The 24,624-nt window shown below is 37.6% G+C and overlaps 2 protein-coding genes across 7 annotated transcripts; one reads left to right on the forward strand and one right to left on the reverse strand.

The window, feature by feature from the left end:
• Positions 1-235: 235 nt before the first annotated feature.
• LOC105391912 (probable ATP-dependent RNA helicase DDX43) lies at positions 236-2,933 on the reverse strand. Its single transcript, XM_038106559.2, has one exon. It carries the CDS (start codon positions 2,794-2,796, stop codon positions 586-588), a length of 2,211 nt encoding a protein of 736 aa, XP_037962487.2. The 5' UTR covers positions 2,797-2,933; the 3' UTR covers positions 236-585.
• Positions 2,934-3,367: 434 nt separating this feature from the next.
• On the forward strand, positions 3,368-23,674 carry LOC105391906. Of its 6 annotated transcripts, none has more exons than XM_038106562.2 (12): positions 3,368-3,855; positions 4,090-4,262; positions 4,528-4,623; positions 7,891-7,982; positions 11,200-11,309; positions 12,284-12,295; positions 13,707-13,890; positions 14,302-14,379; positions 15,525-15,676; positions 16,121-16,243; positions 19,312-19,393; positions 21,559-23,674. In XM_038106562.2, the coding sequence occupies exons 1-12, from the start codon at positions 3,688-3,690 to the stop codon at positions 21,693-21,695; spliced, it is 1,407 nt and encodes a 468-aa protein (XP_037962490.1). In that variant the 5' UTR covers positions 3,368-3,687; the 3' UTR covers positions 21,696-23,674. The 6 variants fall into 6 exon arrangements, with proteins under 6 accessions (XP_037962490.1, XP_037962489.1, XP_037962492.1 ...); XM_038106561.2 differs by having other exon boundaries at positions 3,369-3,855; positions 15,522-15,676; XM_038106564.2 differs by having other exon boundaries at positions 3,369-3,855; positions 15,522-15,676; positions 19,312-19,471; positions 21,559-21,696.
• Positions 23,675-24,624: the final 950 nt, after the last annotated feature.

Below are 24,624 nucleotides of genomic sequence, written 5' to 3' on the forward strand. Positions count from 1 at the left end.
CCACGGAACATGGTAGTTATTGTGTGGCTTGGTGAAGATGGAGGAGTAGGAAGCCTTTACCTACCGTGCAGTGGGTTGATTTAGGTTGATGATGATATTATTATGTAAGGACCAAAGTTATAACTATTTAGTAACTAATCAGTTACCAAGTGAGATGATGAGAGTGAGATGTCTACTTTTTTAAATCATCTAGTTGCACAAGTTCAGACCTACTTATTAAATGAAACAAAAGAAATAGAAACAAAACAAAGTGTATTCTTTTAGAACGTTATAAAAATCAACTGTTACAGCCTTATAGTAACCTATAAAAAATATGTATTCTACCACTATAATCATTTATCAGTTATTGTTATAACTGGAAGTAGTATTTACTTTCAATAGAACTTAACAATATATTCTTAGTGAGATTAATGCTATATCACAGTGTTCCATGTTAGTTTGTACCGTCATCAACTATCATGCAATACCGAAACAATCACAATTTACGATTAAATCTAGGCACTTAACCTAAAGGTAATTTATACGATAAACAATCATTAAAAAGGTGGGGTATATATTGAGATGTGGTGTGATAAATAATTATCATCACCATTTGTCCCTTCTGCCTCTGCCTCCGCCGCCGCTGCCGCCGCCATAGCCTCCTCCATCACCACCGCCATAGCTGCCGCCCCTGCCTCCACCGCCGTAGCCACCGCCGCCTCCACCGTAACCACCGCCGCCTCCACCGCCATAGCCGCCGCCGCCGCCTCCACCGCCGTATCCTCCGCCGCCGCTACCCCCGCCTCCGTAGCCGCCACCGCCTCCTCCATAGCCACCGCCGCCGCCGCCACCGTAACCACCACGACCTCGCCCTCCACGCCCCCCGCGCCCGCCGCCGTCGCGGTCACCTCGCCTCAGCTTCATAGCCTCGAACCTCTGGGCCATCTGCTCCAACTCGTCTGGAACCTCCTGATTAGCTTCCTCCATGATCTTGATGAGCTCGCGCGCGTGGGCCCAGTCGTTTCGCGCCATAAACGACAGCGCGATGCCGGTCCGGCCGGCGCGGCCCGTGCGCCCCACTCGGTGGACGTACTCCTCGATGTGGCGCGGGAAATCCATGTTCACTACATGAGTCAGATTCTTTATGTCAATGCCTCTTGATGCCACATCAGTGGCAATCAATATATTAACTGTGCCATCTACCATCTCCTCCAAGGCTGCTTCTCTATCAGACTGGTCCCTGTCACCGTGCAGGGCTTGGCAATTTATCCCCTTCAAACACAACTCAGTGTAGATGTGGGTGGCTGTGGCTTTCTTGCCACAGAATACTATTACTTTGTCATTCGGATCCATGTTCATGAGGAATTCCATGAGAGCTTCCTCTTTGTCATCCTCCTCAACAAACATCACCTGTTGAGTGACCGTGTGGACCGCTGCCAGGTCTAGGGAGCCCACATTTACTGCAATGGGATCCTTCATGTATGACTCTGCTAGTCGGCGCACTCCTGAAGGCCATGTGGCTGATGTCATGACAGTCTGGCGATCGGGCCTCACATCAAACAGAGACTTTCTAATCTGTGGCTCAAAACCCATATCCAACATCCTGTCTGCTTCATCAAGCACAATGTATGAGAAGTTTATGATACTTAAATGACGTGCCATGACTAGGTCATTGAGTCTTCCAGGAGTTGCTATGACTATATCCACCCCTTTGGCCACCACTTTGATTTGTTCTTTGCGATCTCCACCACCATACAAACACACAGACTTGATGCCTCTGTATTGATATTTGGAGCATTCTTTTTCAATCTGAAGGGCCAGTTCTCTGGTAGGGGCCATAATTAACACCGTAGGGCCTTCTCGCTGTTCCCTTGGAGTGGGCTGGCCTTCAATATGTATGAGGGCAGGCAGGAGGAATGCCAATGTTTTCCCTGTTCCTGTTTGGGCTATACCTATCAAATCTTCACCACTAAGTAAGATTGGCCATGCTTGGCTCTGAATAGGTGATGGTGTTTTGAAATCTTGCTTGTATATCTCCTCTAGAATCTCTGGATAGTCACGGAATGCTTGTTCAAAAGTTAATACTGGATTGGGTATTGGTTTCAGTCCAGGCTTATCATCAAATGTTCTCTTAACCTGTATATCATTGTTGGCAAGACGCCAACGTTTTACCTCTTCACTGGACATGTTAGCCACTTCAGGATCTTCTTTGTAGAAGTCTTTAATAATGGGTGGAAGTTTGCTCCAGCGCTCACTCTGCTGCTCATCATAGAAGGAATTGAGGCGATCCCAATCAATGACTTGCACCCCCTCTTGGTTTTCTTTGAAGAATCCTCCAGATCCAGCACTGCCAGTGCTATCATTGAGATTACCTTGTCGAGGCTCGGATTTCGGTTTGTATTCCTTAGTAAGGTCATTTATAAGATCCTCAACTTTACTTATAGCAGAATCTTCACCTATCAAAGTTATCTCAGTCTCGTCCTCGTTAGCGTCGCCAATTTTGATTTTGGCGTCGGATTCAAATTCCAAATCTCTTATTTTGGACCCTCCTTTGCCTATAATGCGGCCGACTTTCGAAGAAGGAACAGATATAACCTTCTTGTTACCGCTTTCTGGTCGGTCCCGTCGGTCGTTGTTGCCGCTGCTGGCTGGAGCCGAGTCTCGTGACCTCCAGTTAGTGTCGTTGCTGCGCCCTCGCCCTTGGAATCCTCTTCCTCTGCCAGCCGAAGGCCGGTAGACTCTGGAATCGTGGCTGGGTTGCCGGTGTTGAACTGCCACCGGTTCACTTTCCTTCCATTCGTCGTCCCAGTCAGCCATGACTGGTGCTCAGGTCGTACTTATGAATAAGGTGCAAATATATTTTATGGTACTTTTACTTGACGATAAGAAGTTAGTGAAAATTAATGAAAACTGAAAAATCTGAAATGCACGCACGCATCGCGAACGAAGCAAGCGGCAATAAGAAAAAAAATAATGTCGGAAATCTCAGAATAATAAATTTTCATGCTTAGATTAATCTGTGAATCCAAAAAGTTATGGCATGTTAGTATTCTGAGAGAGCAGGTTAGAGAAAACCGCCGTATCTCAGCCCGATCGTACTCGAATGCAATAATATAATACTTATTCGATCATAAAAGCTAGCCGCACTGTGATGTAAAGTGAGAAATAAGCCAAGATTTACCGTTTATAGTAAAAAAAAAATTGCTAAGAAAAAAAAAACTTTATTCTCGCATATTGTATACGAGCTGTGTGACCAAGCCACCAATGTGACCAAAGATGGACCAAAGCTAGACTGTTATTATCCTGAGTATAAGACAAAGTGGCAACATTGACATATGTTATCACAGAATAGTTTTTTGAATAATTATTCTGAGGGCGCGGCAGACTTTTCAAGTTTTTCAACGATTCGATCAATTTTATTGTCAAATGAAATGAAACGCGTTTGCTTGTGTTCACGGTTTTGTGTGTTGTCCATTTAATTTTTTATTCATTGTTTGTAATTTCGGTTTTTAATTTCATGACTATCATAACTTAAACAATGCCGTTCTGTGCTCCTTAGTTCTGCTAGATCAAAAAATATCGTGATCGAGTAATAATTCGTGTTGACATCAACAAGCGAGTGAAAAATGGCTTACATTCGGGAGCAGTAATTGCTGTTTAGTTGGTTATGGTCCAGTGAGTGTGTGATTGGGTGCAGCCGCTGACACGATGAGTAACTGGGCGAGGAGGATGCACCGGCGGGCGGCGACGCTGAGCAACGTCGTGACGTCGTGCGGGCACCCCAACACCCTGCCGTATCCGCGACGGCTGGAGAAAGTCAAATTCGGAGTTCCGCTGTTGGAAGTCTGCAAAGACGATATCCCTGGACCGCTGCTTGTGAGTTTTTCCTACTTTTCTAACGCCCACTTAAAAATGGTGTTTCACTTGTAAATCTGTGTTCCTGTCTCCATCTGTTGCGCCAGAACGGATGTACCGATTAGAATACGATATGATGATGAAAAGTGATATGCTGATTTGTCACAGCTCATAATGACCTATCTATCTACTTACAACCTTACAACTTGGGTTTATTGTTAAAGCCACTCCCATATAACAATGAAATCTGTCCAGGTATTAATCCTGAAGCTGAACAAGGAGGCCCCGCTGCGCCGCGACGTGTTCCGCGCGCCGGGCCACCAGGGCGCCATGAAGAAGCTCATCCACTTCCTGCAGACGGGCCGCCTGGTCAACGTGGACAACTACTCCGTGTACACCATCGCCAGTGTCCTCAAGAAATTTCTACGGTGAGTTGTTGTGGTAGCGATGTCATTTGTATGGAAAGTTGAGAGAGTCTGTTGTTGTACTGAGAAGTGTGTGCCTTCACATTCGTATTCGGTCTGTATGAAATGGCTAATGTATGGGAAAATATCTAAATACATTGCATATAACATCTGATATCTAGTATTTATAGTTAAAATCTGAATGGTAAACTGAAGGATAAACAAATCAGGTCACATTAGATTAATTTGTCATATTATAACAGAGCTTATTGAACTTTTTGTTTGGCAGAAAAATTCCTGGAGGTGTGTTTGGTCGAGAGGGAGAAATGCAGCTTTTTGCGGCTGTGGAGCTGCCGGAAGAACAACAGATTGATGAAATACGCAGGTCAGTGCAGTTCTTTGTGCATATTTTATAATGTCCATTCATAATTTATAAATTAACCCCCTTATTCATAGAGAAGTTACAAGACGTTTTAACTAATAAACTGTTTTGTCCCTCTCTGTCAAAGAACAAATTGTTCCCTGTCGGAGAGGGACAAAACAGTTTATTAGTTAAAACGTTTTGTAACTTTTCTATGAATAAGGGGGTTAGTATATAAATGCAACCATATTTCACCAATTGACTTAAGTACCTGACCATTACATAAATATGCCAAAAAAAGTAACAATATCCAGTGCAAACCACAACAAAGTAAAAATATCCAGTGCAAACCACAACAAAGTAAAAATATCCAGTGCAAACCACAACAAAGTAAAACCAAGTACAGATAGTAATAATTATGATCTATCCATCTTAGTTGTTACCAAATTTGGGCAAAGCTTTGCTTCTTATCTGTTATTGTCTCTTTAATCTTTACAACCATATTGTGAATAATTTGTCATGTTGTTTTTACAAACATGGTATTCATACTTGGTATTAACAATGCATGTTGTGACCTAATTACATAGTCATTCTGTAAAGTTGTTGTTAACTTTTTGGCAAATGACAAATTTGCTTCGTTGAAACAGAAATGTTTGTTGTTAGTCACTTACTCATCAGTACATTAGAAACAGAATTGAACTTTATAATTATGTTTACACGATCTTCAAGGACTTGTTTTTTTACAAATAAAAAGAAAATTAGCATGAAATACCTAGTTTCAGTTGCGAAATTCTGCGTAAACATCCATTAGGAATAAAAAAACAACTGCCTACATAGATTGAAACAAAACACTGTAATTTCGTTTTTATTTCCTGTTTCCTCAACCAGTCTGAAGACTACACTCGAATAATCCAATTAACATCTGCTAAGTATTGTTTAAGTGTTACTTAACATGTACACAAGAATAGGCATTTGCACGATAATACATGCGGCACGAATCAATGTACACATTTCCATATTGATTGTTTTACTAAAGCATGCTATCAAATATTACGTATTCGGTGTGCATTGTGGTTTATAAAAACTATTTAATTAAAGTATGTATTGCAACATGCAAAAGCGTTGTTGGGAGAGGCCTATGTACAGCAGTAAAACTTTCGGAGAGCTATACCGTACCTTCCTCTTTTTAACCCCGGAGGCAAAAAAGGGGTGGTATAAATCGAACGTGTCTGTGTGTTTGTGTTTCGCGAACCTCAAGTGTTCTTACCCATATTTTATCAAACGTAATGCAACTTAGTGTTGAATGACGGGGATTTTTTACTTTTTGATCATACATAATACATATTATTATGGTTAGAATATCATTGCCCGTCGCTTTATTCGCATTAGCCGCACCATGTCGCCCGCGGTAACCGTACAGAACAATGGTTAGTTTACGGTCGTGTTCGCATTATGACGCGGAAAGCGGCGGTATTGTTCGGCCGGTATGATAGCATTCTGATAGACAGTAGACACAGCGTCACATGTACACATATGGTGTAGTGGAATTGTATGCACCCGCCGACGAATTTGGCCGAGCCTAAACGAAGGAGACAATGCTTTTTCGTAAGCACTGCTACTTTGAATTTGTATTTTCAAAAGTGACCGCAAAATCCTGATTGACCTCGATAAGTTGGAATATTTTTAGCCTGAATGGTATATTTAATTAGGTATGCATTATGCGTTACTACAAAATAAAAACCGTTTATTTGTCCCTTACTATACATATCAAAGGAATACGTTTATTCGACAATGATTACAGTTGGGTCACAGATTATTAAATAATTTGATTCGATTCGGTTTCGGTTAGTTAGACGATATAAACAAGCCGTGAAAAAAACTCTGTGTGAAACTTCTGTCCTCCCTTATCAGCAGTGATGTAGTAATGACATTCACAGAAAGGCATTGAAACACTTAATTGAACCTATTCATCCGCCCTTCAACTAATGCCGTCAATTGGTGTTGCAGCGTAGCCCAATTCATGTGCCTCTTGGCCTCTCTTTATATCTGTCATCCAATTTATTGTTATTAATCCTTTATCCTCGTGCACAATGCTATGGAAACTAGTGCTACATTTGAGTTCATTCACCTTTTTACCTTAACGTTGTTAAGTTGTGTGAAGTTGTAATCAAATGTTTGTTTACTGCTTAAAAGTATTTGATCTAGTGATAGATGCGTAGATGTAAAGAGTGTGTTGTGCGGATTGACCTGGTTTCAGATCATTCACTGTACAAACTCCATCGTGTATATTATATTATTAATTATTTGTATGGCATGTAATACTAGGTATAAGTGTTCACATGCTATAGATGGGAGGGTTCTATATAAATGTGTAGATTATGATGAACATGTACATAGACAATCATAAATATCATAATCATGCCATAACAGGCACTTAGCCACTGCGCAGTATAGTATACAAATACATAACTACAGTATGTGCCCGCCAGTTTCGCTTGATCTTCAATAGTTTTCCTGTAGGAATTCAAAGATATAAGAAGATCCCAAGTTTCAATCTATGTGAATGCGATTATATGCACAACTTGTTACAATTTGTTACAATTATATGCACTGTCTATGCGTGAATGATAGACAAACAAACACACTTTCGCATTCTATAATATTACTGTGGGTAAATAATAGTATTCATGATATGAAACAGTAGTGTTCACACTTGAGTTCACAAGTCGTGAGAAATCCGAGGAAGTAATCAAATACTTTGTTTGAGATAAACACTTTTTTGTTATGTTTCTTTTTAAATTCGAATGACTGTGAATTAGTCGCGTGACTGTCGAGTATGCAAATATTGAAATGACTTGGATAAAAAAAATTGCATGTTCTTTTGTAGGTGTTTCTTTAAGTAAGGAAACCTAATCCGATCCGTACTAGATTTCCGAGGTTCAATAGGTATTACTTAACACACTCTAATTCGTAAGGTCATGGTTCCAATTCTAGAGAATGCAAATGCACTACGAAGAATTAAGGGGATTTTAATCATGAGGGGTGTTGATGTGAGGTGATTGATGTTAGGCATATCTCTTTCTTTCAGTCCGATATGAAAGTTTCTTTTTTATTTTATTATTTTACACAACACCGCAATTAAAAGTAGATGATATTTTGGTTCTAAAAAATCATCAACCCGTAATCTACTCTCTACTGTTCCATAGGCTTCACAACTGAAGCCGCACCACAACACTTTATCCTCCTCTTGTACGACGACTTTAACTTTATAAAACTCGTGTTTGCCAACAGGCTGCTGCTCTCTCTGCCGGTGTGCACGCAGCGGCTGCTGGTGCTGCTGTTCGGCACCTTCCGTGTCATGGCCTCCAACGCCGACAAAGCTGGTAAATTTATTTTTTTATTTTTATTTGAACACTTTATTGTACACAAAAACATAGTATATGTTGTATAAGATCAATGGTGGATAAAACTTTACAGGTATACTACAATTACAGGCTCAATTACAGGTACACTACAATTATTGTTCCTCAATCTTGAAGATACCTATACCTACTACTCCTACCTAAATTATTGCTATAAATAATAAATAAAAAATTGTTGCAAAAGGCTATAGTAAGCCGAAAGAAGGTCGAGTCGGGGGTTCATCTGAACCACTTTTGTTGAGTATGGCCCCCTGAATCACCGCTTCGGTTTACTGTACCACTTTTGCCACATCCTGTATAACTTAAGCTCTTCATGGGGATGCCCGTGTACGGCCGGCTAGCGTACAGTATTGTGCAAATTAATGTGAACACGAGTGAAAACTTAAAAAAAATACATTTATTAGTTCTAAAATAAAAAAAAACAGAGATATATTAATACAATTTAAGTTATTTTAATAGAAAATGTGTCCTCTCTGGCTTTTATAACTTCTTCAATACGTTTTGGCATAGAATCGACATGATTTTAACAGTTTTCTGATATTTACTGGTCTAAAAAACTTGTATGGATTACAGCCTCAATCACTTTAGTTTTTCTTGTGCAATCCGTTTTCCGAAGTCTAACTTTCATGATGGCCCACTTATTTTCAATGGGATTAAGTGCCGGTGAGTTCTCTGGCCATCCAAAGGCATGATATCTTGTTGTTCTTGAAATATTTAAGCATAATCTTAGACACGTGGCATGGAGCCGAATTTTGTTGAAAAACTTATTGACCGTTATCATCAAATTTTCTTAGTTCAACTTCTAATCTCCGTTCTAGCAAGTCACTGTATTTTAGCGAGTCCATCATCCCTTCGATGGGCACAAGTCATCCGCTACCTATATAAGAAAAACAGTCCCAAACTAAGAAAAGCTTGATGCTAATGGTCAATAAGTTTTTCAACAAAATTCGGCTCCATTCCACGTGTCCAAGATTATGCTTAAATATTTCAAGGACAACAAGATATAATGCCATTGGATGGCCAGAGAACTCACCGGCACTTAATCCCATTGAAAATAAGTGGGCCATCGTGAAAGTTAGACTTCGGAAAACGGATTGCACAAGAAAAACTAAAATGATTGAGGCTGTAATCCATACAAGTTTTTTAGACCAGTAAATATCAGAAAACTGTTAAAATCATGTCGATTCTATGCCAAAACGTATTGAAGAAGTTATAAAATCCAGGGAGGACACATTTTCTATTAAAATAACTTAAATTGTATTAATATATCTCTGTTTTTTTATTTTAGAACTAATAAATGTATTTTTTTAAGTTTTCACTCGTGTTCACATTAATTTGCACAATACTGTAGTTGTTAGTGACTCTGGCTGATATGCTGCAGGTCCTCAGCTCGATTCCTGGCCGGGGCATAAATTGGTTTAATTGGATCTTTGAGATTATGGCAATAACAATCCAGTCTTGAAAGATATGCCCTTCCCCTACCTTGACGTATCAACTGTGTATATCCTAACTATCCTAACTAATATTATAAATGCGAAAGTAACTGTGTCTGTCTGTTACTCTTTCACGCCGAAACTACTGAACGGATTTGAATGAAATTTGGTATACATATGGTCTAGACCCTGAGAAAGAACATAGGCTACTTTTTATCCCGGAATTCCCACGGAAAAATGAATGAAATTTGGTATACAGATGGTCTAGACCCTGAGAAAGAACATAGGCTACTTTTTATCCCGGAATTCCCACGGAAAAACTTTTTAAGGTGAAGCGAAGCTCGCGGGAACAGCTAGTATAGTATAGGTATAGGTCGGGAGCACCCTGGGCAGTCAGCGACTGGCATATAATCTGAATGACTAATCCTTTCACCAATATGACACACGCTAGTTCGGCTCTCTACTCTATAAAATTGTTTTAGTTTCATCATAATAATTCTATTGTGTGTGGAAGCAAGGTTACCTTGATTTTTGTCAAACTATGTTGGCGCCAAATATTGAAGCAATTTTAATAGTTATCTTTAGTTAGTCATCACGTATTTAATTTTCAACAATTAGGTACTTATTTTATACAATTTACATCATTATTGGATAGCGCTCGTCAATCATACATCTTGTATTTTTATTATTTACAAATTAAATATCGTGAAGAAATAGTAAAACAAATGACAGTGGATCTACAGGCAGAGCGTCTCAAAGCCGATGAGCCGTGGAAAGAATTCGAAATTCAAGGAATGCAGTAATGTAATTTCGTTCGGGGGCGTTGTACAGAGAATGCCCACACGGGTAATTAGAGTAATTTCGCCAATTATAAGAGCGCCGAGAGACAATTAATGTGGCACGTAGGTACTTGACCACCTACCAAGTGTGATAGTAAAATTTCACTCAGATAAAAGTCAGTATCTTAAATAATCGAACATAAGGGTCTATAATCTGGCTTTTACTATTTCTATGCCTACATCTATTGACTACTGTTTAGCTTACATAAAATATATAGCTAAAAAAATCACACTGAAGATATTTGTCATCGCGTGCTCTATGTCGTGCTTAAAAACTCTCGTATGTAACAATTGCCTTTCAAAGCTAATTACCCAGAAGTAAAAAAAAAAACACAAAGAAAAAAGGCGTTCAACCGTGAAATACAAACCTGAATGAATTGCTAATTCGGTAGTTGTGAATTATCTAGCTCAATCTTATGACTATTAATGGATTAATGAAACTGGTTTGACTCATGCGATAAATTAATTTTGTAACATGAGGTGTTTAGTTAGTTAGACAAGTGTGTTACTTAACCCCATTGTCTTCATCGGTTGAGGATTGGGGTCCATGAGATTGTATCGCTTCCTGGCTGGAAATACATATATTCCCTTTTAAAAAAAAACCCTAACGGATTGCTCACAAATGATTTCATGAGGAGGAGGGCTGAGATGGCCGCACACTGTTGTGTCGCACCATAGGAGAGCCTATGATGGACCGTTTTTGGTTGACTTCTGTTACTTGTATTTATATAGGCAGGGTGGCATTTTATTAGTAAATTTCATATTTCAAATTTCAGGATCATATACCGATCATACTCAACTAATTAATAATACCGGATATAAAAGTGATGCTCCAGAAAACTACCCAGTACATATGAAATTCCAATCAGAATAGCTGTTTATTTAAATCTCTTTTCCATCTTAAAGGCACGGGTATGACTTCAGAGGCCCTCGGCGTGTCGGTGGCGCCCTCTTTCTTCCACTCGTGCGTGTCCGACGGCAAGACCGCCACTATGGAGGATGTGCAGCGGTTCAAGGTCAGACCATAGACTATATTTACTTAGTTTATAACCTCTTTGGTTATGGCTAAAGGATAAGCAGCTAACTCTATCTTGGTATAAACTTGGTTTAATATTAATGTTTTAGAAAGAAGTAGAAAATATATACCAAATTGAAATATGTAGTATAAAACAGCAGTCATATTCTCGTTTTGGCAAAATACATAAACTTTATTTTGCTCATATCTGTAGAATCGTTAGAATTCGCTCGAACTCTCTAGTCAAGCAAAATAAAAGGCTGGGTTCCTTTGAAGCTTGTTAAAGCATTTGAATCACTGAGATAAGGGATGCTGCCTTTTGTATTGATTGATACTTTATCCTAAAAAATAAGAGAAAGATAGTGTTATTTATGTATAAAATATTCGATGTGTTGATAATAATTAAATTAGTTATATCTTATCTGAAGTACAATATCCATATTATTCAATTAAAACATAAGCACATAGGAAAAGGCTAGTGTTGTATGAGCACAACAAGATTGTTTATAACTAGCAATATAATATACTTTGGCTGTAAAACAATTGATAGCTCAATCAACTCATCAGGCAAACAATACAAATGTAAAATTGAACTTTTATCTTGCTTATCAGATTTTAATTACAATATTAGGTACATAGTAAGCTAGCTAAATTTTCATGTGGGATGCATTTTGTGACATCAGGCGTTCCTTTATGGCATTGGACCGACAACATTTAACATAGAGGAGTGCCGTGGAGAGAATTTCAACAATTCTTGGGAGGGCCTTATGTCTATCCTTATGAAGTGGACGAAGTCGGTTGGCTGATAATGATGCGTTTAACAATGACATCATAAATACTTGTATTGATTTGTTTAAGCAAATATTAAGTACATTTCATTTAACGAAGATGTAAATAAACATGTGTAGAAGACTATAATAAACTGTAAATAGCTTGACTATATTTACTGAAATTGTCAAAAACATGCGGCACCAGGCTGAAGTGTGTGTAAGTATATAGTTTTTGCAGCAAGCAATACATAATTTAGCGTACGTAGCCGCTTTTTATACCAATATTGCCTTTGCTGTAGATTATAAAATATTATTTTTTTTACAGCTAAAATGCGACATAGTCGTTGAAACAATCACTGACTGTTTTGATTGAGTATAAAATATTATAAACAATTGATACATACCTACTATTGTTCTTTACAATAATTACTGTGTATTTATGAGGTTAAAATCATCTTTGTAGATGCGTTAGTTATTGTTATGGCAAGCCTATGAACGTACTATTTGCGGTTTCCATAATATAATTAAATGATTCCCAACTACTTACGAATGCACAACATACAAGGGTGTATCTGAATTATGAGAAAAAACTAACCGTTATTTAATGACACAAGTGTAATCATACTTATCATTTGAAAAAGAATCATAAAGTGATAAAATGATTCATCCACATCCACCTAATTTGATAACAACTGATAACAGTGACTCAAATTCATATTACAGTTTACTATTACTCACTCCTCATTAACTACAGTCTAATAGAAAAATAGAATTGTTTAGTTTTATCAGACATTTAACATTATTACGACACACACTTACTCAATCTCAAGCCTATCAAAGTGTACCTGTAATTTTTTGTAATATTAATATTTAGCTTTTTTTACTGACTTGCAACCTGCAAGGCATTTTTTCCGAATTCGCTGTACAAATATTGCAAAGCCATTCATTCGCTTTGTACGCAAGCTTATTATTATCATAGTAAGTTTACAAACGGACTTCAATACACAATTTTATGAGACCATATTATTTCCTGCATAATACCATGTAGTTATTGAAAGTAGACACTTCCTTTATTTCAAATTTGTCTTTATTTTCCGTTTTGAAGTTTGTATTTTGAGAGAAATTGAATTTAGCTGTAGTTAAGTACACCTAGTTGTAGGTATAAGTAGCAAACTAGCAACTGTAAAAAAGCACCGTTCCTGTAGAATTTTTTTATCAGTTCTAATATTTCACAGATTCACACACACACAGACTTACACTTACTTACTAATATCAAAGTATTAAATTAATTAAATATGGTAAATAGCGTACAGTATTGAACTCGATACAATAGATTTTTTTTCCAAATAAAAGTACTGGATTGCTTAAAGCATATTACTACAGATGGCGCCACTGCTACAACGCATTTTTGTCTGCCAGTGCTAAAGACACGCAATTTCACCTTTCTAATATCGCCTTCTATGTGATGTGAATGACCAACATCTAAATAAACATGCCAATATACTGGTCACAGCACAGTTTGTTATAGAGGACGCCACTGCAAAACGCCACACTCGTGCGACAGTGCTGCCAAAGTTTCGCAATTCCGCCACTACACCCCACTAAGCAATGTCTAACAACCCCAACAGGTGGCGACACGGATCATGCGCCAACTCATAGAGCAGTTCAGCGCGGGGGACCTATTCGGGCGCGCGAACTATGAGTATTACGCTCGAGTGACGGGGCGTATTCTGCGTGTTAGGGACGAGTGGATCTGCTCGTTTCGCGAGCCGCCGCCGCCGAGGCACCGCCGTGATCAGGACGCTTATGCGCGTGAGTTATGATGTAGCTTTTATTGTCTTACCCCCTTAATATTGAACTGTTTTGTCCCTTTCTGTCAAGGAACAAAGGCAATAGCTAAAACGTCCTATAACTTTTTTATTAATGAGGGTTTCAGAGACTTTACGCCCTACTACAATAGAACAGGCTGTACTTACATCTGCCACCAATATTAATATTGAGGTCTGAATGAACAATAAGACAGCAAGAAATCTGCAGTGATCATTGGCATGTTGACTATTGGTGGTCCACATTTAAAAAAATGCAGTGCTCGAATATCGATGATAATTTTGTAGGATAAAGGATATTAGGATGAATTATCTTGCCTTTGGGGTTAGTTTTGGATATTATAGTATGTTTGTTTTGTGGAAGCTTAATAAATAACTATTATTATTTCGTTTCCAGGTCAACTGTCACTGGAAGCTGAGAAGACGTGGCTCCAGTGTGAATGCGACCGCTGGTGCAACAAATTCAATTTGGAAGGTATGTTACAACTCTGTCATAACAAAATAATGCTAAGGATGTCTCCGGAACGTTTCATTATTATCTTTATAATATGAAATGCTAAATTTTGACTGCCTGAGGAGATGAGTTTTTTTTGCAGGGTAGATTACTCAAACATGTGTATAGTACTCTAAATTATTTACATTGTAACAATTGGTTTCCACAGGTCCTTTGAATGACACTCAAAAAAGTTGTTAAATAACTCTACAAAATGTACAAAACCATAGCCCTTTATCAAAATTATTGGTGAGTCTTATGATTTGAGGTCACGAATCATGGTAAATCATTCACCGATCAGTTTCAAATAATATTTGGTGACAGTCCTTTTCATTGTAGGTGTAATGTACAACAACACTATTATGTGATCACTATTTGTATGTTAATTGTAGGGGTAATGGTGGCACTAATTTACTGTAACACATATCAATGAATCATGCTGTATTATCATCAGATTCTTCAAAATAACAATCAGTCATCCATTTGTTGCGTTCAGTTACTAAAACAAATTATGACTTATTATAATGTTTATTATTTTAAGAACGCACATTTATAATAAAACAAATTGAATATGCAAACATTTAGATATAGCACTTCCTTTTTATAGTAGATTTATTTTTGACGTCCATTCATTAAATCTTTTGATTGAGTACTGTAATGAATACCGTAGTCATTGATAAATCCACAAAGTAACATGCTTTTGCATAAAGAGTACGCTCAGGTAAATATTTTTCCCAAGTCCAGTCATGGCATAGATTTGCAAAGCTGTACTATGAGTTTACCACCCAAAGCTTTTCACGAGAAGGGTCATCTGTGGATAGCTGTGAGTATTCGGATCACATGTTTACACTCGGCCAGAGCTGCTTCTTCGTAAGCTAATGTAAAGTTTTCAAAGCCCAAACCCCGAAGAAATTAACCGCAATAGTACTTTTGAGAAAACCCTAAGGGCTCCCACACACAGACACCCGATAAGACGCCTCTTCATGTCATTATTTCGCTCTCTTCCATTGAACACTGACGACTGACGAGTGGGTAGGAGGGGAAGAGTGAGAGAAGTGGTTTTGATGCGCGATGTCGTTTCGTATTTATGTGTTAATGCCCTACCGTGATGTCCGTACACCCAGCAGGTCTAGCCAAGTCGGAGGAGTGCCAGTCGATGCCGGCGCTGGGCGGCGGCGCGGCGGGCGCGGCCGGCGGCGCGCTGGGCATCATCCCCGAGCACAGCCTGCTCGACTCGTGCACGCGCCTGTCCATATCGCTCGAGGAGAGCGTGTTCAAGGTGAGTGCTGCTGGAGTATCGTACTTAAGGTCACGGCACACATAAACGTAACGTAAACAGATGGGTGGCATTCGCGAGATTGTCCCGAGGCGAGGTGATTATTACGTTACAATTTCCATTACTGTGCGTTGCAGTAGCGAATTTCACACCACGAATACTGAACGGCCCGAGTTCATACAGACAATTAAATTAACGTCTGTCCTGTAACGCATTTGCTGTCATAAACATGATTATCTATCGTCCATGATTCTACATTAAGCTTTCACCGCCTTGCTATAGCCATAACACTGGACGATGCCCGTAAGGTCAATATCAGAACAAATAGCAGTGCTGGAAATAGTCTTATTTCATGTTTTCAACTGTTTCCATACTCATGTACAGTCTTAACCATATTACTCATAATAAACTTTTTCACAAAACCAAACAATACGAACTCTATTACAGGTGTCAGTGAGTTCATCCTCGCAATCGTCTCGCAGCAACTCCAGCCCGCACATGACTCTGGAGGAGCTGCGAGCCATCAACAAGTACGCCGAGAGCACTAAGAGCCTCTCCTACTTGCCACAGGTGAGGTATAGCATGGAATATATACAGGGTGTTTGGTGCGCAAACACCCTGTATTATGTATAGCTGGTAGTGGAGGTTGTAGGGTGAATGGACCGTCGTTTACTAAAATATTATAATATGTAGCGGTATAAACTCGATTAATGAACGTGCGCCGTGCCGACGCAGTGTCGGTTTATCTATGTCGATAATGGTGCTGAATAACTAGTTACGAGGGCGGGTCAATAAGTCCGTGACTTTTATAATTTCCCGCCACTTAACTGAAAGAACAACATTGCTCCTGTCAACAAGCATCTGTCAGTAGACATCTGTCAAAATTTGCACAAGTTACGTCACTTGGTTTGTGTTTTACACCCGTTCTTAGCAACTACCGCGTGGTTTAAAAACATATTGGAAAAAACTGAATTTCGTGTGCTCACTAAGCATGATTTTTTTACGGAAAAAAATCATCACTGAAACCAAGGCTAAGCTTGATAAAGATTATGGGGACTCTGCACCATCAATATCTATGGTAAAAAGTGGTTTACTGAATTCCGTTGTAGCCGTACAAGTACGGAAGATGCCGGACGTTCATGGCACCCAGTTGAGGTCTCTACACCTGAAATGATTGAAAAAAATCACGACATGGTGTTGGCCGATCGGAGATTGAAAGTGAAAGGGATAGTGGAAGCCACAGGGATATCACGTGGGTCAGTGGTTTCAATTTTGAATGATCACTTGGGTATGAAAAAGCTTTCCGCAAGATGGGTGCCGCGTTTGCTCACAAACGCAATCGAATGACAACTTCGCAGAGGAGTGTTTGGCGTTGTTAAACCGAAATTCGGACGTGTTTTTGGGCCGTTTTGTATCCTTGGACGAAACGTGGATCCACCACAACACACCAGAGACCAAACATTAGTCTAAACGGTGGGTTTCTCGGGGTGAATCGGCGCCAAAGAAGGCTAAGGTGGGTATTTTGATGACCTCGAGAAACCTCATTTTTTGGAAGGGATAAAAAAATTGCAGAAACTTTGGACAAAGTGTATAGAGCTCAAAGGAGACTACGTTGAAAAATAAAAAATAAAAATATCCAAAAACCAGTATTTTCTTTAAAAAGTCACGGACTTATTGACCCGCCCTCGTATTAGTCGATGGGGTTCTAGACTTCCACCTGTCAGAATTTGCAGTTCGAGAGCCGACGTTGTAGCTAATGGGGATCATTACATTATCAAATCGGTTCAGAATTAATTTTTAGTAGATGATGGTCCTTTGTCAATGAAAGATCTTAATAGGTTTGGAGAATAGAATATTATGGTATTTATAAATATTTTTAAATAAATATAGCCTGCGTAATCTATGACAATTTACTAACAATATTATTAAACCTTTTCTAGCCAAGGATAGGTTATCAATCTACAGGGAACATGTTGTATTCCATAGTGTGAAGTGAAGTAGTGTTTTCCAAGTGTGTGTTGAATAAAGTGCAAATTGTTTGGATTCTAGCGCTCACGTAAAGGACATGAGTTTCTATAGAGCGACGCAGATGAGTTAACTCCCTGTAGTTCTACAATAAGAACGACATCTTGTCTCTTCAATAGCTCGTGTGCCAGTAGTAAATTTGTTAACATTGGAGTATAATTTAAAAGTTAATATCATCATATTGAAAGAAAAATTTGCAATGTGTGGCCAGTCACACATTTGATTTTTGTTATTTTCAGGGCAGGCTATTGATATTAAAAATACCTCGAATTTATATATCACCTTATTGATTTAAAAATAACAGCATAACATTTGCATTTTGTTGTGTTCTTTTTTCAAACACATTTACTACTGGCCAGGGTTTTGTTAAAGCATGTTGGATTTAAATGTGGAAGGTAATTCAGGTAGGGTTGTGACTGTCCCGTTTTCCCCTTGTTATTAAATCATGTGTTTCATGTTCTGAGGATTTGTAGGGTTGTACACACTGGGCTTTAAATACTTTGTGGTGTCCCATATTCACACATACTTGTTCTATGCCTCCTTCATTGAAGTTTATAGATCCTATGTGATTAATTAATTAATTTATTAAAGTGTTTATAAATGTAACTTTGTCCCAATGAAGAAGGCCTAATGTGTGCTTGAATATCACCAGCTTTGTGCAGCACTTGGGTTTTAAAAGTGATATAAATATATTTATGTATGTCTATTGAAATTTACTTTTTGTACTTTTGAACCTAAACGAATTTACGGTAATCACTTATCAAGTATTTTATTCTGTATAATTAAATTTACTATATTTAATTTATTTTAAAACTATTTACCTAAAAGAAAGTTTGTCCTTTATGTAGAAGTGAAGTGAACAAAGAACTAATATAATATAATTAACCCTAAAATGTATTAATCTGTAGTTAAATATCTTAGTAAACTAATCCATTTAGAACTAACACGTAAGATTACTTTTATCAACAGTAAGTAATGTTAAAATATAAATTATATGTGTCCCTAAGTGTTTGTATATGATGTCACTAAATGGTACCTACATTACTAGATGCATTTCAGTTATATTATAAATGTTAAAACTTGTACTTATATGTTTTGGAGTTTGGACATCATACACAAAACTTTTATTCATCTGTGTATGGTTTTGTTGTAAAATCTGGAAAAAAGTAAAGATTGTTAATAATAACGATAAATGATTTACCAAGCCATACGCAGAATTTCCCTTCCCTACCCAAAGACTTAATTCGGCAACTAAGGTCTACCGATTTTTTGACAATTAGAAATTAATTATAAAGTAAAAAAATATTACAACTCGATTACACCGTTTCATGGTTAAGCTGACAGTACTGTAGCAATAACGACGATGGGAAAACGAAAATACAAAATAATAACTTTATTGCAACAAACAATTAAAAACAATACCTAAAAGCGTGTACGCTAGAAAGCGCTCCGAGTTACTAAAATAATGCGAATTTTAAAATCATTTTACACTGGCCAGCCAGTACAAAAACTATTAATTATAACCTAAACCTCCATGCCTTTTCTTAAAAAAAAAACAAAACTGTCAAAAAGTCGGTACCCCAACCAGCCAGTGACAGTGTCGCGGTGCGCAGGTGCACGAGCGGCAGCGCGCGCGCATGCGCTCCCGCTCGGAGTGGTTCCTGCAGGCGGAGGAGCCGCCGCGGCTGCGCGCCGGTACGCCCCCCCGCGACCACTACGCGCTATTCGCCCTGATCGCCTGCCTAGAGTTCTTGTTCTGAGATCACGCCGCCGGTATACCGTTGTTCTGTGTGTTCGCGGCGCGGGACTAATGACGGTTCGGTTGCGTTCTGTTCGGTTTTTGAACTTTTGGCCGTGTGATGTGAAGTTGTTTTTTTTTTAATGTTGAATATGCCAGTTTTCAAGAAATACATGGCTTCCAGTGCCAAGGCATTATCAGTATTATAGCTGATGCCAACATTAAGTACACTGAGATTAAAACTTTCTCAAAAAAATGGCGCTTTCACTGAGTAAATTTCTATATAAATTAAAAAATAAATCGTCGGAATTTCAAAATCCGGAAAAAAACTAAAATTTGAACCTGTTGGCGTTACTTTTATATAATAATAAAATCAATGTGAAATATAAAAGTGAAGTCCGAACAGAATGTAACCTCGCCCGCAAAACTAACACAAGGTTCGGTGCCTCGCTTGTCGCTTCTGCCAGAGTACGCATGTCCCAATGTACATCACATCATAAATAACATTAGCATGCGTGTGTGTGTGTGTGTGTGTGTTGCATGACCTGTCATGTGTACAAATTGAATGTCATTGGATGTTGTGACCCATAAATATTAAGCTATTTTTATAATTATGTACCTTTAAAGATAGTTGTAGTATATTTTTATTTATTTAAAGTTTTTATATTAACTAGCCTTGATTCAAAAGTAAATAGACTATCAGGCATAGTCTTGATTATTATGTATACTATTTTTATTTATATTAAATGTAATATGACAGCTACGAGTCTACATTGAGACTAGTCCAGGGAACTAGCTTACTTGAGTTTCCTAGCATATTTGGCTGTACCAATTTTAACAATTGTAGACCGGTATGTTACACATGTACATCTTAAAATCCAATTAGGTACATAGAAACTGTAGATATTTAGATTTATTTATTCTTTATTATGAATCAGTTAGGCGTTTTCTGCAGCTGAGGCCAATGTGATTTTACTGTATGTTGTGTATCAAAAGATTGGTCAATCAATTAATGAATCTGTAATGTGATTGGCGGAATAGGTACAACTGTCATTTTACCGGCTCTTCCGCCAATCAAAACTCCGCATTTCATCCAAAAGTGACAGTTCGATTCTGTTATACGTGCTAGTTTATCGTGACAAACGATTGTGACACTCAAGAACATCATTAGCACCTTATTAATAAAAATAATACTTCACATCATTGTGTGATAGACTTACCAAAGTTAAGTCAGAGAGAGATAAGAAATTGACTTGATGAACTGGATGACAATAGAGAGACAAGACCATAGGTACATTAAGTAAATTACCTTTGTTTTTTCTTTTTCAATGTGTAAGGTTGCCGTTATATTTATGTGTTTTCCCCAAAACCATACCTACCCATCTCTTTCTGATTTAGCTATTAAGCAATATAGCTTTCGATGTACGAAGCATGAATGCTCAGAATAATTACAGCTCCAAACATCACTATTACTGATGTACACGCTTCACTAGGTATAATATTTATTTTTGCAATGTTACATAGCTTATTCAGTCATAAATTACAATTAGAAATGATTAAGTTTGCCTGTTGAATAGCATTCAATAGCTTTCCGGTTCAGAATGCATACTTATATCTATCATATGTTAATATTTTGGTAAAGGTCTGGTATACAATAACAGGATATGAATGTATCTGAATCGGTTGGTCATTTTTTATAAACACAATACGAAATGGTAAAGGTTTTACTGTTCCGTATGACCAGATAAAATAAAAATAACTCATAACATTCACTTATTTAAAATGCATTTTGGTATGTTGCATTTTATTTACTATCTTGCATTTTTTTTCCAATTTAGGTGGTTACGGTATGGTGTTGGTTTGAATACAAGTAATTTATTATTATTTGTATAACGGGCATTATAATGGCTACATAAGTATATCTTAGTCTTCAGAAACATCTAAACGTGGTATATTTCTCAGACACCATCACCGTAAGCTACCTAATATGCAATGTAAAGCCATCATCCACCAAAGGATAACGATACTATATGAACAATATCTCGTCTACGTATTTGCAACTTTGGTGGAATATGGCCCGTAGACCCTAAGGGCAGCCAATGAAATGTGAACCTTAACACAGGCGGCGAACGTCGGAGCTCGCGGCGTCGGTCCCGGCGCGTTAAGGCGCTGTGCGGGAACGGTGCCTCGTGCCGTCACCTCACACACTCTGACACTGAAGTCCCGCTCTCTATCCAGCCTCGTCAAGTGACCGCCTGACAGACCCCCAACGAGGTGTACTAGAAACTACTAGAACATTCGACGGTAAATTGCATCCATGTTTAGTACGAGTTTCTCCCGATAGATGGCGTTGAAAGCGAAATTTCTGTTTAGGTTCAGTATTACTATAGTAGATTCGTTCTAATACTTCACATTGGGAGATATAAATTCGACGGTAATGCACGCATGTCTTAACCAATGGGGAAGAAAACCAAGTGAAACGTTGGCAGCACTATCGGGTAAGCCTTTCAGGTTCTGACCAATTATATTATTGGGGAGAAAAATGGCCACTGAACCAACCAGTTAGAACTGGGGAATCGGGCCTGCACGACAGTGGCGACATCTGAAATAAGCTTTGAGTTTTCCTCCCCATTTGATGTTTAGTACGAGTTGCTCGCGATAGATGACGTTGAAAACGAAATTTCTGTTTAGGTTCAGTATTACTATAGTAGATTCGTTCTAATACTTCACATTGGCAGCTAAACTAGATGTAACTTATAAATTAACGTGGTTTTGACAGCTGTCAAGTGTGACCTATTGGATTGAGTCTACTACTTATACTACATTTTATCTTAACTATGTACTGTCGCTGTAGTAAAGTTTCTCAGATATAGTGTGAGTACTTTATTCATGTAAGTAATTAAAGATTAATCTCAGAAGTTTACAATAGATGGCGCTGAACCATCGATCGTTCAATCGCAACCTCAATACCTATCAGTTTCCAACGAATTTTATCGCATACAGTTAAATTGGTGTTGATTCGTGTTAAACTAGGTTTTAGATAGGTAGATTGTTCTAAACATGTATTATTGGTGTATTAGCTAAATAATTATCGATTATAAAACAAAAAATGGAGTTAAAATTGGGATAAAATATTTCGGAGAGCATAGCATTTGAAATTGAAACACGCACATCCGATATTTTAAATAATTGTACGGTGTAAATTGTTAATGAATTTAGTTACTAAATTAGTTAAAACAATACCATCTCTCAGCTCTCTAATAATCCGAATTAATGCGATCAAAATGTTTGTTATATCTCGGAAGGATTAAGTATGGTGCCTTTTGTCATTGATTTATATTAACAAGGCACCAGCTTCCTTAGTTAACACACTATCAGCATTTCATTACAATGATTAGATTGGGATAAATGTGCCATGGTTGAAAAACCGAGAAATTGCCAGCACACACTTTTATAACATAACGGCTACTAGTGCCTAATACGCACATAACTAGTAAATAAGTTATTAAACATTCCCGTATTGATGTTATTTTAATATTTAGCACGTTTATTATCTAAGGTAGTTGCTCCCTTATTCATAAATACCTCTTGCTTATTAGTGCGTATAGTTTGGTATCTTTTTATTGGGAATGGAACAAAGATTTCTGCACTGAGCTAATGATGTTATATATAATCTATTTATGAGGGTAGGGGGTAGTTTGTATAGTACGTATGTTTTAAATAAGTCTCAAATCATTGAGGGTTTTTTTTTAATTTGACTGATCTATCACCAAGCATTTCGATTTCACTACCTCAATTGATTCCATGTAACTTTGAAACATTTCATCGGCATTTTAGTATTTTTGGGAGGACATACAAGTATTATCACCTTCAAATCTTATAACGTCGTTAATTAATTGAAACAAGAGGTACGTATCTACTTTTGACACTGACTTCTAAAGCCAAAATATGTAGCCAGGTTTTACATAAAGACTGAATTATCTTTTTATAGTAATTTTAGCAAAGAAACTTACGAAACAACCTGAAACGAATATTTGCGATGGTAATTTGGAATCTATTTATCATAGTACAAATAATTTTTGCTAGAGCTTATGTGTAATCGTTGTCTTATTATTGGTTGCTTTAGAGGACAACTTTGATTGGTCTGTGAGAACTTACGGTGGAAATGTTTATCATTGTTTGAAAACTGCACCTTTAAGAGTGTATTCCTTTTTCTTTGCAATACGTAACCAAAATGAGTAACTAGGTACAAAAATGTGAAAGTAAATAAATATAAATTGCTTATGTTTTTTTAATATACAGAATATTGCAATAGTGGATTAGAAAGCCGAAAGGGTTCAGAGTGTGTTCATTTGAACAACTTTAACTTTCAGCCCCTAAGGGTCGGTTTAGCACAGTCCGGCTCTCCTCTCCAACAGGTCTGTGTGAGTATACCTTATGTCACGCCTTTTGACTTACTATACTACTTTTGCCCCTGTATACTCTAGAATAACTTATTAATATGGTGTACAAATAAAAAGTTATTTAAAACTTTTCTGCCTCTTTCAACCTTATACCAAAAGGTGAGGGAGCTAGATTTGAAAAAAAAACCATAGGTGCTAGTTTCATTAACGAGTCTCTTATGAAATCTCTTGTAAAATATTACACTTCTCTTTATAATTTTTATATTGGCTATATTGACGAAAACTATAACTAAACCTATTTCTTCCTGTTTGTTACATTTGTATTTGTAGTTATAAAATTAGTAATTATATGAAAATATTTACATACATAGGTATTATATTCGTTTATTTATGTAAATGGTGAATTGATGTAACGTTTAATATCGTCAATTGTTATGCACATCGGTTTCGCACATTGTTTTTCATATACTTATTGTTAGGTTTGTTAAGACTGTTACTTTACATTATTTAACCAATCGAATGCAAGTCATGTATTTGTACTAGAAATAATTATTAAATTATTGTTGAGGGCGGAATGCTGCTCAGTATTTATTAGTATGCATATTGTCATTAATGTTGATAGAGAAATACCTTAAAAATAAGATGATAGGGATACGAAGTTACCAACAACTTGATGATTCCCAGTGCTCTATAATAAATTTATTGAAAACTACTATATCACTATGAATACTATAATTCATAGTTTTGAACGTTGTGGATACGATTTCGGGTACAGGGGCTGCATT

The sequence above is a fragment of the Plutella xylostella genome, chromosome 7 (assembly GCF_932276165.1).
Source record: "Plutella xylostella chromosome 7, ilPluXylo3.1, whole genome shotgun sequence".
Classification (NCBI taxonomy): Eukaryota; Metazoa; Arthropoda; class Insecta; order Lepidoptera; family Plutellidae; genus Plutella; species Plutella xylostella.